The sequence below is a fragment of the Falco rusticolus genome, chromosome 9 (genome assembly GCF_015220075.1).
Source record: "Falco rusticolus isolate bFalRus1 chromosome 9, bFalRus1.pri, whole genome shotgun sequence".
NCBI lineage: Eukaryota > Metazoa > Chordata > Aves > Falconiformes > Falconidae > Falco > Falco rusticolus.
In genome coordinates, this window is record NC_051195.1 from 47,278,185 (window position 1) to 47,296,279 (window position 18,095).

General features: G+C 45.6%; 2 protein-coding genes across 2 annotated transcripts; one reads left to right on the forward strand and one right to left on the reverse strand.

Moving 5' to 3' along the window:
- The first annotated feature begins 104 nt into the window (after window positions 1-104).
- PMPCA (peptidase, mitochondrial processing subunit alpha) lies at window positions 105-6,237 on the forward strand. The gene is made up of 13 exons (XM_037400387.1): window positions 105-188; window positions 315-517; window positions 673-752; window positions 1,067-1,149; window positions 1,449-1,543; window positions 1,708-1,808; window positions 2,177-2,440; window positions 2,760-2,852; window positions 3,107-3,225; window positions 3,692-3,782; window positions 3,906-3,968; window positions 4,189-4,333; window positions 4,678-6,237. Exons 1-13 carry the CDS (start codon window positions 136-138, stop codon window positions 4,845-4,847), a joined length of 1,560 nt encoding a protein of 519 aa, XP_037256284.1. The 5' UTR covers window positions 105-135; the 3' UTR covers window positions 4,848-6,237.
- Window positions 6,238-6,429: 192 nt separating this feature from the next.
- Window positions 6,430-17,030, reverse strand: INPP5E (inositol polyphosphate-5-phosphatase E). Its single transcript, XM_037400386.1, has 10 exons — window positions 15,799-17,030; window positions 13,792-13,915; window positions 12,922-13,019; window positions 12,090-12,214; window positions 11,828-11,947; window positions 11,326-11,433; window positions 10,238-10,399; window positions 9,532-9,647; window positions 8,940-9,076; window positions 6,430-7,835 (listed from the first exon to the last, which is right to left on the reverse strand). The coding sequence occupies exons 1-10, from the start codon at window positions 16,647-16,649 to the stop codon at window positions 7,703-7,705; spliced, it is 1,974 nt and encodes a 657-aa protein (XP_037256283.1). The 5' UTR covers window positions 16,650-17,030; the 3' UTR covers window positions 6,430-7,702.
- Between the last annotated feature and the right edge of the window lie 1,065 nt (window positions 17,031-18,095).

Consider the following 18,095-nt stretch of genomic DNA (forward strand, 5'->3'; position numbering starts at 1 on the left):
CCTCACCCGAGTCCCGCCTCCTTGAGCGGCCCAGCCCCGCCCTTTCCCCGGGGCCAGCGCGCCTGCGCAGCGCCGCCTGACCCCCACGCGCGTGACCCCGCGCCGGGGGCAGCGAGGCTTCCGGTGGGCGGCAAGATGGCGGTCGCCATGGCGTGGCTGCGGCGGGGCGCCTGGGGCCCGGCCCGGCGGTGAGCGCTCCCTCCCTCACCCGCGGGGGGAGGGGGGGTACGGCGGGACGGGGGAGGTTCGGTGCCCGGTAGCGGGGCAGGGGCGGGCGGGCGGCCTCGCTGACGGCGGCTCCCGCTGTGCCGCAGGTGCGGGCTGGCGGCCGGCCGGAGCTACAGCGGCGGCGGCGCCTACCCCAGCGTGTCGCTGAGCTGCCCGCTGCCCGGTGTGCCCAAAGCGGTCTTCGCGGCGGCCGAGGGACGGGAGCGTTTCGAGACGCGGGTGACGGTGCTGGAGAACGGGCTGCGCGTCGCCTCCCAACAGAAGTTCGGGCAGTTCTGCACCGTGGGCCGTGAGTACCGGCGCCCGGCGGGGGGGCTGGAGGGGAACCGGGCCGCCGCGGGACGGGCCTCACCTCCCCCAAGAGCCGGCTGCCTGCCCTGACTGGAAGGACCGGGGCTGGCAGAGGTTAAATGTCGTGCTGACGTTTTCTTTTCTTAATGCTAGTTCTTATAAATTCGGGATCAAGACATGAAGCGAAATACCTCAGTGGCATCTCTCACTTCTTGGAAAAGCTGGCCTTCTCCGTGAGTAGCACGCTTATCATAGCCAGGTCCTGGAGTCAGTGCCAAACCGCGTAGTAAATGGGCACAGCAGTGAGTGATCGGAAGAGAGCAGCCGAGGGCAGGGCCCGCGCGGTGGGTTTGATCTATTTAAAACAGTGATAGTATTCCTAGTTAACTATTTTGAAAGTCTGTTGTGCTTTCAGCTCCAAGGTCAGTGAGTATTTAGGAAACCTTTTGACTTAAATAATGTGGAAGGTGGTGCCTGTTCTGGGCTACAATGAAGGATTATAAACAGTTACTTCACTAACTAATAATGCCGGTATCTTCTTTCTTAGTCTACAGCTCAGTTTGGCAGTAAAGATGAAATTCTGCTCACCTTAGAAAAGCACGGGGGCATTTGTGACTGCCAGGCATCGAGGTATGATGCTCTTTGTGCTGTGCCACCTAAGTGGTTGTAATGCTGACAGTAGTTTGAGTTGCTTTTTCTAGCATGTGGCAGTAAAAGCCGCTTTTTGTTTCGAAGCAGCAGAAATCCATTTGTGGCAGCTTCTAAGAAGCTACAAAAATGAACCCGAAAGGGTTATGAAAATGTGTCGTTTCCTTTCAAAAGCATTTAATGAGTAATCAAGCAGCTTTATCTGTGATTTCCTGATGCACTTTTATGGAACAATCATAGAAGTGACTTCTCGATGCAGAACCTGTCTGCTTATGTTGCAGGGACACCATAATGTATGCTGTTTCTGCTGATGCCAGAGGCCTGGACACAGTTGTCAACTTGCTGGCTGATGTAGTGCTACAGCCCAGGTTATCAGGTCTGGAAACTTAAGTCTCTGCCTTGAAAAAAAATAATTCCAATACAAGACTTGTTATTAGATTTCAGAATTCTTCATTTGATTGTGCTCATCAAGAAGTTATTATGTAGCAGTTTGGTATTTTGTGTGGTGGTGGTGATCTCTTGCTTTTTTTCTTATTACAGATGAAGAAATTGAGATGACTCGGACAGCTATACGGTTTGAGCTTGAAGACTTGAATATGAGACCTGATCCAGAGCCTGTCCTCACAGAAATGATCCATGCGGTAAAATGCTGAAAAGTCTATCTTGTATGCAGTTCCCTGGATGAGACATGGCTGCATTCTTTTCCTCCTGAAAACAGATTTTTCTGTTACTCAATTATATTTCAGTGGTGGGAAGGAAAATTTTGCTGTCAGATTTAAATTAGAGAGACATTCTACACACGTGAAAGATGTTAACCTAACTAAAATATCTATAACTTATCTTTGTTGACATGGGGGACAACACGTTGTTGAGTTATGTTGACATTAGTGAAATAATGCTCAGCTTTTCCTCTCTTACATGTCTCAAACAGGTAGGTGTAATTCTAAAACAGAAAGAGAAGGTTTGGATGAAGGGCGGTAAGTACTTTAACTTACCTGTTCCCTTTCAGGCAGCCTACAGGGACAATACGGTTGGATTGAACAGGTACTGCCCAGCAGAAAATACTGCCAAAATTGATCGAGAAGTCCTGCATTTGTACTTGCGCAACTACTATACACCAGACAGGATGGTGCTGGCTGGGGTGGGAATCGAGCACGAGCAGTTAGTGGAGTGCGCAAAGAAGTATCTGCTTGGAGTGGAGCCAGTGTGGGGCAGTGGGCAGACCAAGGATGTGGACAGATCTGTGGCTCAGTACACAGGAGGCATTGTCAAGGTAAGAGGAAGGTGGAGGTGGCATCAAGCCTCTTCTTGTCTGTTGGAGGTGCAGATTTGGATTTGAGCCGATTTCTTTATAGGCTTTTCTAAAATTTCTTTCTTTGCTTTTCTAAAATTACACAATGGTTTGGGTTGGAAGGGACCTTCTGAGATCATCTAGTCCAGCCCCCGACAGAATTCCATACTGCTAATGAATATAAGCCAAAACTGGCCATGACAGCTATTATTTGGGTGACATGTTAATTACTGGGAATATATAAAGCTGGATAGAACAGAGGTGAAAATCTGTCCTAATAATTTGTCTGCCCTTCCCACAGGTTGAAAAAGATATGTCCGATGTGAGTCTGGGCCCTACTCCCATCCCAGAGCTTACCCACATCATGATTGGGTTAGAAAGCTGTTCATTTTTAGTAAGTATTAACCTAAAATACTTTGTTTTGGGTGCCCTCTACTTGAAGAATCCCAGAATACTATCTCATTATGTAAACGCTGGCACTCTTGCTGCTGTGTACAGACAAGCAGCTTTTTCACTGACATTTTGATGAAGGCACTGACCTTTACGCTGTTCTTGTGCCATGTTTCTGACTCTTCTTCTGCCTCTTCACTCATGCCAGTCCCTTGAGAGCTCTGCTGTTAGCTGACTGAATTTCTTGTTGCATTTCAGGAGGAAGATTTCATTCCCTTTGCGGTGTTAAACATGATGATGGGAGGTGGTGGCTCTTTTTCAGCTGGAGGGCCTGGCAAGGGCATGTTCACCCGACTGTATCTTAATGTGCTCAACAGGTTTGTTTCCCTTTAAGGGATAGCAGAAACAGTCTCCTCTAGCAGGTTCACATGGAAGGCTTCATCTGCCTAAGTCAACACCCCCAGGTTTTACATCAGGTTATTCCACTTGAAATATGCGGGACTGATTTGTCAGTTGGGTTGGCATTTTGAGAGGGTGAAGGTAAAAGGCAGAAGTGACCAGGAATCCTGTCTTCCTGCCTTAGTCCAATCCATGCTTTAATTAACGGAATTGGCAGTAGGTACCAGTAATAGTGCTCTGTATTGTTCTGGGTTTGGTCTCAAAGGGTGCAAGTGCAGAGAAGGAAGTAGACGGCACACGCAGAAACTGTCAGAGGCCAGTTCTCATTGACACTGTTGAGAATCCTGAAAATGCAGTAAGAGGGGACTCACTGTCAACGCTTGTTTAATTTTTACATTTAAACTCTGGTTTTTAAATTTCTCAATACTATTTGTATACTCACAGGCACCACTGGATGTATAATGCAACCTCTTACCACCACAGTTACGAGGATACAGGTCTCCTGTGTATACATGCCAGTGCAGATCCAAAACAGGTATATAGCCCTGTATTCAAAGACAGGTGTCCTTAACAAGTAATTACATCGCTTATTACTAGACAGTAATGTTAACAGAATAAGCATTGTTTTAATCTTCTTTCAATTATCGGTTCTTCCTAGGTTCGAGAGATGGTGGAAATCATCACAAGAGAATTCATTCTAATGGCAGGAGCAGTAGGAGAGGTCAGCAGCTTCACTTCCAGACTACACAGATGGTCTGACTAGCCTTGCTGGAATGTATTTTTGTAGATATGTTATGTATTTCTGTAAAAGAATATAGTAACTTTAGCAACACCCTCACAAAGAGGAAGGAGTTTGCAGAACTCCTATGTGGTATTGTGTATTAAGAGAGCAGTGGCCAGACAGCTTGGAACATCTATTTGTGCTTGCTGCTTATTTACAGGTAGAACTTGAGCGAGCGAAGACGCAGCTGAAGTCCATGCTCATGATGAATCTTGAGTCTCGGCCAGTTATCTTTGAAGATGTGGGAAGGCAGGTGTTGGCAACAAACACAAGGAAGCTACCTCATGAGCTCTGTGCCCTGATCAGTGAGTACACAATGCTTTTCCTTGCCTTGAATTAATTGTAGGTACAGGCAGGGCAGGGCAACTTACAACATACTCTGGTAGCGCGGATGAATTGTCTTAGAAAGCCTGGGGGTATAAACATGACAGATCGGTTTGAAATGCCTATCTTCTCAATTGCTTGCAGGCTAGCACAGTGCTTATTTTTGTCAGAAGGAAGGACAAAACAGAAGCGTGGTAGAGAAGGTCTCGGTGATCGATTTCTGAGCACAGGGTCTGACTCGGCATAATAGTAAAGCTGCTGCATGCTATTTACTATGTAGTTGTCACAGCTCTGGCTTTTTTTGTTTGCTTGTTTTTCTCCACAGGTCAGGTGAAATCTACAGATATTAAGAGAGTGGTTACTAAGATGCTTCATAAAAAACCAGCTGTGGCTGCACTGGGTGACTTAACAGATTTGCCCACTTACGAACACATCCAGGCAGCACTTTCCAGTAAGGATGGGCGACTCCCTCGGATGTACCGGCTCTTCCGATAAAGCAGTGTGTTCTGTGGATGTCAGACAGACTTGCTTCTTTTTTAGTATGTTTTTGAGATTATAATGTTGTTGCACCGCCACCCCCAATCTTTCCAGACATACTGTGCAAACATGGAGCTACAGTACAGCTGAACAAAGCTGCTTCAGAACACTGGGCTGTGAATTGCTCGTTATGTTGGGCTTAAAGGCTGCCCACCCTGGCTCTGGATATGAATACTTTGACCCTTTGAGTAGGTTACAAGAGAAGACGGATGTCTGCAGCCTTCTCTTGGTGCTGAGGAGAACACAGCAATCCAAAATATTCATCACTACAACTGAAAGCATGTATCTGAGAAGTAAGTCACTGCTGCGTGTTACCACTTAATCACATCAGCAGTAGAAGTGGGGCTGTCGGACTGGAGGTCCTGGTGCGTGGCCTTCTTTTGAGGAACGTGGTGGCATGTTAAAGAGCTCCACTTAACTATTCTTTGAATTCAGATAGGTATAACTGTTACCAAGGTAAACAAAGACTTTGTCAAACTGAATTAGGAAAATACTAGTTATTATCCGTGTGAAGTTCGGCAACAAGTTTCTTGCTGCCCAGGTTTTGTTACAAGCATCATCAATCCATTTCATGGGTGTAATTTAGCATCTGTAGTAATACTAGAAGTCACATGTCTGGAAATAACTTATAATTTTGCTAGAGCTCAGAGGAGAGTAGACTTACGGCATAACTAAGTTTCTGTGGAGTTCATCTGCAGAGATACCACGCATAACGCTACGTGGACACTTACTCTAGAATGAAAGCAACTCTATTCAGGTTTTTTTTTCACTTGCAAGTGAACTAAAGAATAAAAGTTCTTTTACTCCAGAGTCAGTATACAAACAAAGTTATTAAAGGAGTTGCTGCACCTTAGACTCATACCTACTTTCTTCATTGTTACTCAGATGAACTTAAGGCCTTGCAAAAAGAAGACATAATTGTAGGTCTCGCAGCAGAGATGTCACTTAGCTAGGAGTCAAGATCAACAAAATGACAATATTTAGAAACCTTATGATCTTGAAAGTGATACCATGTTACTGAATGATGTGAAGCTAAGTGCCATGCATTTGACATGCTAAAGAAATGGAGACACAAAAAAGAGGAATAAAACATTTGATTTACATAATCCCCTAACATATGTGGCTTAAAAATGTAGATGGCTGCACAGCAGCACTTCACTTGCTAGATGTGTATTGTAAGGAGCAGTCAAACTGGGAGCAGAACACTGAGGCAGCTATTACCAGCTTTATCCCTGTACCTGTCCTCATACAACTAGAAAACATTGTTTGCTTCTTGTGGAACCCACAGTATGGAAGTCCTATTCAGTTGTGTATGTTTGTAAGAAAATAAAGAGATCTCTAAATGTCACGAGTTCTGAAATTCATCAGCTAATGGCGGGGTTTCTTGAACTGGCAGGTGAAATGTGCTTTGTTCAATGCAAACGATTCTGAAGAAATCTGTCCTGCTCTTCCAGCTGAAGGCAAATGGCTCAGATCACCCGAACAACACACAGTCAAAGAACTCTAGTTCTGACAACCCTGCAATAAGAGCTGGTTCTCATTTAAGGTATTGCATTAATTTATTTTTATTCCTTTAAAAAGAAAGGCAATCCAAATACCTGATGGCTACAGACAGGTCAGTGCCATAAATGTTTGTACCGCAGAACAGAAGCTCTGTCTTGGACAGGTTGCATAGTTAGCAGCACTTCCTCAAGTTGTTCGCGGGGTGTTTTATGTACTAAGGTGATTAATGATCCAGCTGATCTGTGCCCATGAAGTTTCTAAGTATTAGCTGTATTTAACATTTTACTAGTGCTGTACTGGTCCATGTAGTATGTTTAGCCTTAACACTACTTCAAAAATAGCAAGTTATTCACAGTTCACTGAATTGGAAAAATAAAAACAAATGGAATTAACTGTAATCAGAGGTAATGGAACTGCGCTGATCTGACTTGCTGCAGTTCCTCTGTGTACTTCCTTAGTATACTCACTTGATGTTATAATCACTTTGGTGAAGCATTACACATTAGCTGTACTTAGACCATTATTTTCAACTCAAGCATCCTGCTGCTGAAGGCAGGTAATATTTTATCGCCCCTGGGGAGGGCAAGTGAGTTAAGGAAGGGATTGTTTCAAGCAGTCTCAACAGCCAAATCTATGGTGTGAGATTGATATTTACCCCCTTAGTAACAGAAGGCTTATAAAATAAATATTGAAAGGCAATGTTTCTACACTTCAGATGTACAGTAGTACATTCACACAGATCTTGCTGCAGAGGACCAAAAAAGCCTAAGCCAAACACAGGAGCACCATCCGTACACAAAACTGCCCAAGTCCCCTAACTGGTCCCTGTCACACATTTTACAGAATACCGTACGATTGGCTAAAGATGAGGAGAAAAAAAGCAACCTCACAACATATGTAAGCTAACCAGATCAAATCAAACCGACAAACAAAAAAGTTCACCTTTCTGCAGGCTTTTCTTGGGTCCCCTGCCCTTGGTGATGCCAATTCCAGAAGCTGTGCCTGCTGCATGGAGTCATCTTAGAACCAAGAGACTGCACCTGGTTACTTCCATAGATAGTGTGGTTAAAAATAAATCAGTTACATCTGTTAGGATGGATGTCCTAAATAACTGACTCCATTTTCTTCAGCGAAAGCACTTGAGCTACATGGATTAGCTCATGCAAATGAATCCAGGATGAGGTTTAAGACATTCTTCACAATCCGCAGCAGCTACCAGAGGTGCTTAAGCAGACAATTCCCTGCAGTTTGCTGTGGCCTAAAATCCTCTTTCTGGGCACCTCTAACAGAAGCACTGCGGAGTTTTCAGCTCAGGAAATGCTACATATGCTGCTGGATTTTTGGTCCTTTTGCTCTTGCCGTTTCTGAAGTTCCCTTGTAATCCGTCTCTTTATACCAATTAAGTAGAGTTCTCTGTCAAACTGCCCTGCTGCAAGTGGAATGCTACAATATAAACACAAGCAATTAGATCAGGGCACAAATACATTCTTCTTGTTTGCCCAACATTTCCCAACTGGTTCACACAACAAAGGCCAGAAACCCGGTTTTTCCTTTAAGGCATTCAGCTGCTGCTGTGGGAGAAAATGGGTAAAACAAAGTTGTTCTTCCACAGCAACAAGTTAAGGTTTTTCACAATGCATTTGAATGAAGAAAATATTAGTTGTAAAAAGGCAAATGTACTTTCAATTTAAGCATGAATATGCCTGTATTCATAAAGGGCATACATGGAGGACATCCTTTATAACCCTAAACCAAAAAACTCACTCATTTGAAAAGCTAAACTCTCTTACTGTTAACTTGGTGTATCTGCTGGTATGGTTCATGCACAACAGTTCTTACCTTGGTCTGCTCTAGAGAGACCAGAAGGAAACTCCAGCATCATAGACTCTGCTCTACTTCTGTTTAGTGGATATTTAATACCCGTAAATAAAAAAAATCCCAATTCTAATTGCACTGCTGATAAAGTGCTTTGAGAAAGCCCCATGTTCTAGATACCCGAGTCTTGAAATCCCTGACCATGCTACTCACAGAAAAGACACTAACTACGTTTCAGTGACTCAGCCAAATTTTCTAAGGAGTTCTACTAGCAACAGCCCATGGTGGGACATGAGGGACTTAGAGGATCTCAAAATACTCCACTGACAAACGTGTAAATGCAGCCACCTTTGGGGAGGGAAAACAGCATTGATCCCAAAGAGGGAAACAGGAACAGATGAGGAAACCTGTCCATGCTGACAGAAAAAAGAGAGAGCTGCATCTCAGATAAAACAGATTTATAGTCAATTGCAATAGACTCCATTTATCTCCTTCAGGAGGATTAAGGCACCCGGGCAGCAGGGATGTCAAATGTCAGTGCAAGGTTTAAGCGCTCTGACTGCTCTGACCACTGCTTACATTGCGCAAAAAAACAAACAGGCTGCAAAGTGCTACATGGGATAAACTCTATTCCAGGAACTGTCCTGGCAGGACAAACTCCGAAGAGGAGCATATCCTTAGGATCACTGGAATCACATGCAATCATACAGAGTGGCACAAGAAGGTACTAACTTGTCTCTGCCAGGCCTCACTTTCACACGAAACAAGGCAAATACAGGCCGATGGTCTGAAGTTTTGATCACAGGACAAGATGAGTACTTGACAGCATGGATGTCATCTCTGTACCGACTGCGGTATACAACTCGATCCTGGGAGGCAGAGAGAGAGGGGAAACTGATTGTAACTCCCTTTGCACATCCACCCTGGAAAGAAGCACTAGTACACAAGAGACAAATCCATTCACTTATCACACTCAGTGTCTCGGACAGGGATACATTCATGAAGAATGAGTGTCTGATCCCAACAGCGGTTCTGTGCCCAGCTCGGAGTGCAGGGGAGAATGCACTCAAACAGGATGTAAGGCAGGGAAAATAAAATTAGCAGCTTGTGCCAAACTCTCCCTGTATGCAGAGATTCAATAATCCTTTCTTCCAAACCAGTTCCACCTGCCCTGTTGCCCTTAAGCAACAAATCTCAGCACAATCATATCTCATACATACCAACTGCAGAAGGCAGCTTTTTCTTGCAGGTGAGAATTCCTTTTGGAGGCAGATGTGAGGTTGAGCAGCCCTTCCAAGCATGCTGCTCTGAAATCATCCCTTACCGTGTAGGAAGGAGTCCTTTGTTTGGAAGTGGTGTCATAGCTGTCCCTTCCTATGTCAAACTTGTACGAAGGACGGAAATGAATGTCAGCCTCTTGGAATCCTTTGAAAATAGACCCTGTAAGAGAAGGAGAGAACAGCATGGACAACAGATTTCTCCTTCCTAAGAACCTGATGCATTTCTGCATTTATTCAACACTGCTTAACTATGCTGGCTAGACACAGCAGCCATGTACATGCGTGACTAGAAAAAACAGGGCTTGGGCTCCAGAAAGGGAGCATGCTCAATTTCTTACATAGTGAGGTTAAGAAATAGCCAGTGGCTATTTAAACAAAGAACACTTGGTGCACACACTTCTCCTTCCACTGAAAGCTCATGATGCTTTGCAAATGCTAGCTGTTCATATCTAAACACCCTAGATGCTGTGACAGAATGATGTCCCATTTATAGAGGAGTCAGATGAAACAGTAAATGGCTTGGGAGATTACACTCTATATAGCAAAGTGCTATAGCAAAAAGTCCCTTGTATAGGCTGCCACTGTATTTGACAACTACTAACTTTTTTTTTAGGGAACTTAACAAGCGGAAGCAGGAAAGGTCTCTAGGAAATAGGGATTTGGCTAGGAAATAGGGATTTGGCTGTAATAATCTCTGTGTGTAGATATCTTTGTTCCTGGAGACTAGGGTGAAAAACAGCTGTCCCTCACCCCTACTCATTTCACTAGTGAGCTGGTCATATGCCAGTAGCTTGGACACGTCTGTTTCCAGGTTTTGGTTCAAGATGGAATCCACAGTCTCACGGTCCTTATTTAGTCGGAAGTTGAAGTCACCAAACCAGAATACTTCATCAAACCGAGTGGTGACATCACCTGCAAATTCAAGCCAGAAGTGCCAGTATAAAGGTAAACATCCTGAAAAGTTCCGAATTTTCTTCCCTGAATCTCCTTTTGACTTTTGAGGAAAATTAAAGTATAAGATATACTACATGCTCATTAAAACAAAACTCACTTAATTCTTTTGAAGTGAGAGCTGTGTGATGCATAGCTTACTGAGAGTGCTGCTAGGTAAGTTCAAAGAACATAAGGCAAAAATTCTTTTTCACTACCAGGAGATTTAACACTCGAGCATGTTTTCTGCCTGTGACCACCACAGAATGTGGTAATCAACAACCAGTAGAAAATAGAACAGAAATATAAAAAATCATACAAAAAGATGAAAAGAGACCAAAATATCTGTAGGACCTAAAACCAGTATGAACACAAAACCCTAATGCTACACTGCAGATAGAGAGTAAATTCATCTTTCTAGAAAAAGGGCTTAGCTATATATGTAAACTTCATGTTAACAGCACAGTATTAAGAAATGGTAAGGGAATTAGGCAAACAATGTGCTGACCTGTGTATATGCAAACTGAAATAATAGTCCTTCTCTTCAGTTTTGAAATAAACTAATTTCTACTTGTTCTAGAAAACACTTGGGAAGTGGAACATCCATAACACTGATAAAAATTACACCAAAATTATCTTACTGCTGTTCTGAGGAAAAAAAACAATGAAAATTCCTTTTGAGCTTTCTCTCTTCCTCTCCATTTAAACTTTTTCTCTGAAATTTCCTCCAAAATTACACCCCACCTAAAAAAAAAATGACTAACAAACATCCTCAGTCAAAAGATCCCATGGTCTCTTTTTATACTGTCTGAAATTAGCACTCTCACTCTCTCTTCCTTAGTGTAGACTGAAAGACAGTGCACAAACTGTCCATTTGGGCTCCCATACCACAATGGTTTTACACTTACTGGAACTGGATCGATACGGGTTTGTGTCCGGAACATTCTTGGGAAGTGTAAGGGCTTGAATGGTTTTATTGTAGTCCAGTTTCCTCTCATTCACCTTACTGTCCCCAGCTGAAAGACAGAAACCCCATTACTGCCAACAATGCATCATTTTCATTCAATTACCATTTCTGGTTACAACAGGAGCTTCCAAAGGACACTGGACATTTTCCACATGTAAAATGTAACACACTGGCCCAGGGAGCACACACACTGAAAAATAATGACAGAAGGTGTGGAAAAAGGGATACAATTGTGCAGAATTAATTTCTGGTTTACTAAACACGGTTCTTTTCTAAGTTTGCTACCAAAAAATCCTCCCCCCTTATTGTTTTCAGCTCAGCAATCCTGAGCTTTGACTTCAGTCTGTCCTACTCCTGTGTCCTCTGCAGCTTTTTTACCTGTGTAAAGCAACCCCCCTCTTCCCTCAATCAGGACACTTCTAAAAAGATTGTAAATGTCTCACATGTGAAGTGGGAGGTGATGAAGAGAAAGGAGGTCCCAAAAAATGTGAAGCTGATTCCCAGAGCTCCCTTGGTTTTGATCTGAGATACGATTCGTGTTGTCACTGTGGCATACTCCACTTCTGGAAGGAGAAAGAGAAGCTGCTTTTACTGAAAAGCCTCTAGAGGCAGTGAGCAGGAAAGCTAGGTGAGGGACAGCCCTGGGAAGAGGATGGCAGCAGTTCTTTCACCTCCCTGCTCTCCAGCTCTTACTGGACCACACACCTGAGCAGAACCAGATCAGGTCCCTCCGAATGAAGATCGACATGTACAGCACCCCGTGTGCTGCAGAGTAGAGCATGACGTAGTGGGGGCCCAGCGTCTCTTGCAGGCGGATCTCCCACTCTCTTCTGCAGGAAAGAACAACAGCTGGATCACAAGGACAGTACAAGAGACAATAACCAGGAAAGAAAATCAGCATTGCGAAAACAGAGAAATCCTTCTGATAAAGAATGTCAAGTAAGCATAGGCAAAACTTCCACGGCCACAGCGATGCTGCAGTGAAGGCTCGCCAGTCTAACGTGCAACTCCACACATGCCATGCAGCAGGCTCTGCGTGTTGGTGAGAGAGTACCACAGCTACTGCACCGAGCAGCTTGCAAATCTGAGGAAAACAGAGTCCCACTGGGAAGATACCCTAAAAAAGCAGAGTCCTACATGAGGCTTCAACCTGCTCTTCTAGGGTCAGTCAATCCCAGGCAGACTAGAAATTTGCAGCAATATCCTGCTACTGAGCACGTGGCTGCTAACACTAACAGCCCACCCACGGGCGAGCTCACAGCCAGCCCAGATCTACTGTAAGATGCCCACAGAAATCAGACAGTTTTGCTCTCAGCTGTCCAACAACAGGGCCAAGTTCCATATTTACAGAGTTTTGTGACATTTTCCTCTAAAACCCATTTCCCTTGGTGCTCATGCAATGGAATTCAAGAGTCTTATTAAATGGGGGGTTTACTGAATATATTAAGAATATGATGGAGACTCTTTCCAGACTAATTAAAACCAAAGTAATTAGTTAACAATAAAAAAGGATGGTTCATTACATTGTTTTTGCTACCTGTCTGGACAGCCTTCTTGAACCCCAATGACATACATGTCCTGGGCATAGTCAGGATCTGTTGGTAATAAGAAGTCATCCAGATTCACTGGAAGTTCCTATTATTAAAACCAAAAGAAAAGAAAAGAGATAAACCAGCAGTATTAGTTATGCAAGGATGTGCTAGAAAAGCACTAGAAAGGTGCAGCCTAAGCTACAAGTTCCACAACATACACAAACAATCCAGGCTTCAAAAAACAGGTTAAGTGATAATACTAAAAATTCTCCTTCCCAAAGGCACACTTCAACCGCTGTCACTCCAGCAGCAACCAAGATTCCACAGTTCAGCCATGTGGGCCAGCTATGTGATGTTTCTAATTTCCTCTAATGCTTACTTTTTATGAAGCGCATAGGCTATTTACTGAACAGCCCAGGGGTTGCTTGTGCTCTTCCAAGCACAGCTTCTCAGTCACCTGGTAGAATCAATCTTGAATTCCTTGGCTACCTAAAGATGTAGGCAGGAGGCTGTGTTCTTTATCGGACATGTTCTCATCACAAGCACTAAACTGTCAACTTCATATGACCCTTAATTCTATAATGACCCTTCACACTCTATAATTGCAACAGAGCGTGAAGAAGCTGCCACAAAAAGCCAGAGTGACACTTAGCGAGGTCACTGTTTCCATACCTAGTGTCTGAGGAACCCCCTTACAATGACTCTCTCACTAAGATGAACATGCACGAGAGGGCCTTGTAATTTGATAAAGACAAACTCAGGTTGATGAGGAACATAGTCACAAACAGAAAAAAAACAATGCACCAGTCCTTGCAGTAAAGATGGGGTAACCTTACCACTGCCACCAAGACCTGTGGAGACTTACATGCACATACCTTCTGGCCCTGCATGTTCCAGGTGGCCACAAAAATTCCAATATTCCGATCAGGGAAATATCTGCTAAGTTCTTCTGCTCCCAGTAAGGCACCATTTGCCAGAAGGCTGCCTTCCAAATAGCTTCTATCAACAGAAGACCCATAAAAAAGCATCTAAGGAAATGGCATGGCAGTTGGAATAATGAGTTGTAAAGATTCAATCCTGAGTTAATCAAGAACATACCTTTAGTTCAAGAAAACGGCATTTAGTATTATTTGTATTATTTGCTTGCCTAAAGTTCCTTATAAAGTTCCAACCCTTATACAGTTCATGGATCACATGCAAGAAAACAAAACTACTGTCATAAACTGGCATTTTCAACATCAGGACAAGAGTATGACGTGAGACTGATGCTGCACAGGTTCTGTGCTGAGAAGACTGAAGCCACCCAAAGTCCTCAAATCCCTCCAGTACTTGCCACAGACACAAAACGAAGAGATTGGTTTGATTTCTGAGTATCTTGAAGCAGCCCAGTTTACTTGAAACATGAAAAATAGCTCCACCATTCCCAGTGCTCTGGCACTAAGTTGCTCCTAATCAAGGATTCAAACTGACATTCTTCCTTCAATTCAGCTCATCAAATTAGCTTTCAAGTAAATGAGTTATTGAGTCTGAGGTCTAAAAGAGTATCACATTTAAAGAGGGTAGATCTGCCCTGCGTCACCTGCCTCTCCAAACACACTGGTTACAAAAGCAAGGGGTATTGGCAAAAGGACTCCAAGTCGAATAAGCATTTTTAATCTTGCTTAAGCTCCGCAAATAATCATGACAGCATGATGTCAGAGAATGCTGTACAACCCACTGGTCTACCCAGCTGCTGACCTGACTCTAACAGCTTTGCAGAAGGAAGTGAAAGAAAACCCCTCATGGCAAACAAGTCACAATCTATCTTCGGGGCTTCTTTACCAGAAGGTAAAATATTTGGGGTTTTTCCCTGCCATTTAACATTTCAGTTCAAGCCCCATGTACTTTTAGATTTGAAAAAATCCCCCTTTTTATCTCAGAATTACTTTCCTCTGCACCACCAACTCCCACTCTTTGGATCAATGATCAGATTTATCCCTCTAAGGCCTTGCAGACTGTCGTATGTCTGTAATATGTACTCTTAGCTGAGTACTTGGTATCCTTGACCTTTTAACATGTTTCCTGACCTGCAGTATTACCAATAATACCAGTTGCAGTGTTTGTGTGCTGGCAGGTCTTCACAAATAGAGGGTCTGCAGCCAACACAAGACAAGGATTCGATACACTACCAAGCAGGTTAATACACCCATCTTGGTTCCCTCCAATCATCAACCTAAACTTAACTAAGAATGACGACAAATGAGCAACCAGAGCAAGAGGTCAGGGCCACACTAGGAGAAAGTGCTGAGATCCGAGTGCAGTCACACTCTTCCTCAAGAGATTTCTGGAAAAACTGGAGCAGACGAGCTCCTGTGGGACACTGAAGCAGTTCACAGTACATGATTTGATCCCGCCAGAAGCCAAAAAAGCTCAACATCTGCAGAGGGCCCTCAGCATCCTACAGGATTGTGACAGCACTGTATGTGCTGCACAATAGTTTCAAGCTAAAATATTTGGGGGGTTTCCCTGCCATTTAACATTTCAGTTCAAGCCCCAGGTACTTTTAGATTTGAAAAAAACCCCAACTGTTAGCATGCACAGCCACTGTTTCTTAATCTTCAAAACAAATTACTTAAATAGTACAAGCAAGTGGACAGCAAATCAAACTTGTATTTATGAAAACAAATACCCAACTAAAAGGAGCAAATAGAGAGCATTTGTACTACTTGTTTCATCTTCAAACTGTTTCCAGTCTCCACAGCAGGTTAAACCACCACCCATAACAACTTCTGTGCTTTCCAGTCAGTGGGAAGTTCTCTGCCTCTGCCCAGCAGGATTCTGCAGGGCAGCCACCTCCCTTCTGGCATACCGCAAACTTTGCCACGAGAAGCTGGGGGACATACCTGGTTCGAACATCCTTGGAGCGAATGGGAGTGAGCAGGCTGAACGTAGATTTCATGGAGTCTGTAGAGCAATTATCATAGACCGTCCCATTGCCATGCAGCCTGGTATCGTTCAAGCTGCTGCTTACCCTCCCAAACTTGGGCTGAGAATAATGTCGATAATCCAGACAATCTGAGTCAATCCTATTAGCTGTCCTCAGTGTGTGAGAGGCCACATTGAACTCCATGGGTGGCAGAGGTCGAGCCGGCATTATTTGGGACAGCCGGGGTTTGCCACCTGCAAACGCCTTCCCCCGCAGAAGCCCACCAAAGGCACTGGAGATCTCAGAGGCTCGTTTCCCCAGGTCAGAGGTGCCTCCTCTGCTCTTCCCCACAGGACTGGCTTCTGAGGCATTTGGTGAACTGTGCAAGGAATTCTGCTGGCAGCACTGATGGCAGGGGCTTGCCCTACCCCTGACAGGAGGGCTGAGGGATGGTTCCTGCAGAGAACCATTTGAGGAACTTGTCTCATTGGGATCAGTCAGACTTTCCTGACTTGTTCTAAACCGCCTCCACCTCCTCCAGCTTTTCTCATCCAGGGATGCAGCACGCTCCAGCCGGGGTTTCCGAGGAGGCCTTGGAGTGACCGATTGAATTTTCACATTATCTTTGAGTTCACCCGCTAGAAGCTTTTCATGTAAAGAGCTGCCTACACTTGAATGATCTTCAAAGGTAAGCACCCCATTACCACCAGCCTCCTTCTTTGCTGCTTTGCCAGCTTTTTTCGCATGCAGGTCCTGTACTGCTCCACCTTCTGTGCTCGGAGTAACACATGCCCCCGAGTGCTGTGGAAATCCATTTGGAGTACTCATTCTCCCCCAGGAACTGGCTATGGATGCTGCTCCTTAAGAAAAGTTCCTCAGAGCATAGTTTCCTTCCCTTGCTTACCCCCGCTGGTTGACAGGGCTTTAAGCCAGAAAGACACGGACATCAAAGACAGCTCAATTTTTAGTTGAAGATGAAGGGCGAGTATTCTTGCAGGCAAATGCATTGTCTGCCGAATTTCACGAGGCGGGATACCCCATTTCCGCAAGGGAAACCAATAAGAATGAAAAGTTACGAGCTGCGAACTCCGCTCCTTAATCAGAAAGCAAGCTCCTCACAGGACCTCTCTTCAGGAACAATTCAAACCTTAACGTGACCTTGTTAGAAAATGAATGTTATTTTCTGTTTTTTTTCCAGAGCAGAGCAGTGAAGCGGCTCCCTCGCTGCTGCGGGCATCACGGCTGCACGTGGTCTGCTTCAAAAGAAGGTTGTGTATCCTGTGAGTGCAGAAGGAAATGAAACCTGCGCCTCAGCCACTGCTGGCTCCGCTCGCTGTGGGGTGGCCCCGGCACAACCCTGGGCTGCCCGCAGCACCGGGGCCACAGACCAGGAATTTTCCAGCCACCCCAGCTCCCACCGGGATCACCCAGCGGGGAGGTCACTGCCGCCTCCTCGCTCTGCGCCAAACCCGGGCGCCGCCGCTGGGACCGGGAGAGCACCCGGGGGTCATGGGATGGGAACGGGGGGGGCTGCGGGACAGGGACGGGGGGACGAGGCCCACTCGGGCCTGGGGGGGCACCCCGTTATTGCGCGGTTCCCGTCAACCGCCGTGCCCGCCCGCGGCGGCACGCTGCTCCCGCACCCAGGGCCGCTCCCCCCCGGGCAGGCGGGACAGCACCCCAGCCCCTGCCCCCTCAGGGACCCCTGCCCCGGACGAGTCCCCCCACCCCCCGGCCCCGCTCGCAGACCACTGACCTCGAGGCCCGCTGCCGCCGCCGCGGCAGAGGCCGGCTCCACTTCACCCGCCGCGGCCCGGGCCCCGCCGGCTCCAGCCGCCCTCCTCTCCCTCAGGGGCCGGCGGCGACAGGGCGGGCGGCAGCCCCGGCCCGGGGGCGGGCAGGCCGAGCGGGCGGCGGGAGAGGCCGCCTCAGACTCGTAGCAACGGCGGCGGCGCTGGGCACGGGGCCGGGCAGCGGCAGCGCCCCCTGGCGGCCGGAGGATCGCGCCTCCGTCCCCTCCCTGCGGGGGGCGAGACGTCAATCAATCAACCTCACAGCCCACGGCTGTCACGATCCACCCTAGATTAAAGCAGTATTTAAATAAGCAGCCTAAAGCAAAGCATTTTACACTTAAAATTAACAGCTGTTTATATGAAATCTACAGCTTCAATTTGGAACATTTCAGTGAAGAGCCCGATGCACAGGCACAAACTCTTAAACCAGTTACAGCACAAAACGGCCCCAGAGTCTTTCCAAAGATAGAGGAGAGGTTCC

What these genes read in the sequence shown, in the direction of transcription:
- PMPCA (XM_037400387.1), top strand. Translation starts at nt 136, where the DNA reads ATGGCGGTCGCCATGGCGTGGCTGCGGCGGGGCGCCTGGGGCCCGGCC. An exon ending in TAGAAAGCTGTTCATTTTTA is followed by an intron (nt 2,853 to 3,106) that starts GTAAGTATTAAC and finishes GTTGCATTTCAG; the next exon opens with GAGGAAGATTTCATTCCCTT. An exon ending in TATCTTAATGTGCTCAACAG is followed by an intron (nt 3,226 to 3,691) that starts GTTTGTTTCCCT and finishes GTATACTCACAG; the next exon opens with GCACCACTGGATGTATAATG.
- INPP5E (XM_037400386.1), bottom strand. Translation starts at nt 16,649, where the DNA reads ATGAGTACTCCAAATGGATTTCCACAGCACTCGGGGGCATGTGTTACT. An exon ending in TCCAAGGATGTTCGAACCAG is followed by an intron (nt 13,916 to 15,798) that starts GTATGTCCCCCA and finishes TTCTGTTGATAG; the next exon opens with AAGCTATTTGGAAGGCAGCC. An exon ending in CATCACCTCCCACTTCACAT is followed by an intron (nt 11,434 to 11,827) that starts GTGAGACATTTA and finishes TCTGTCTTTCAG; the next exon opens with CTGGGGACAGTAAGGTGAAT.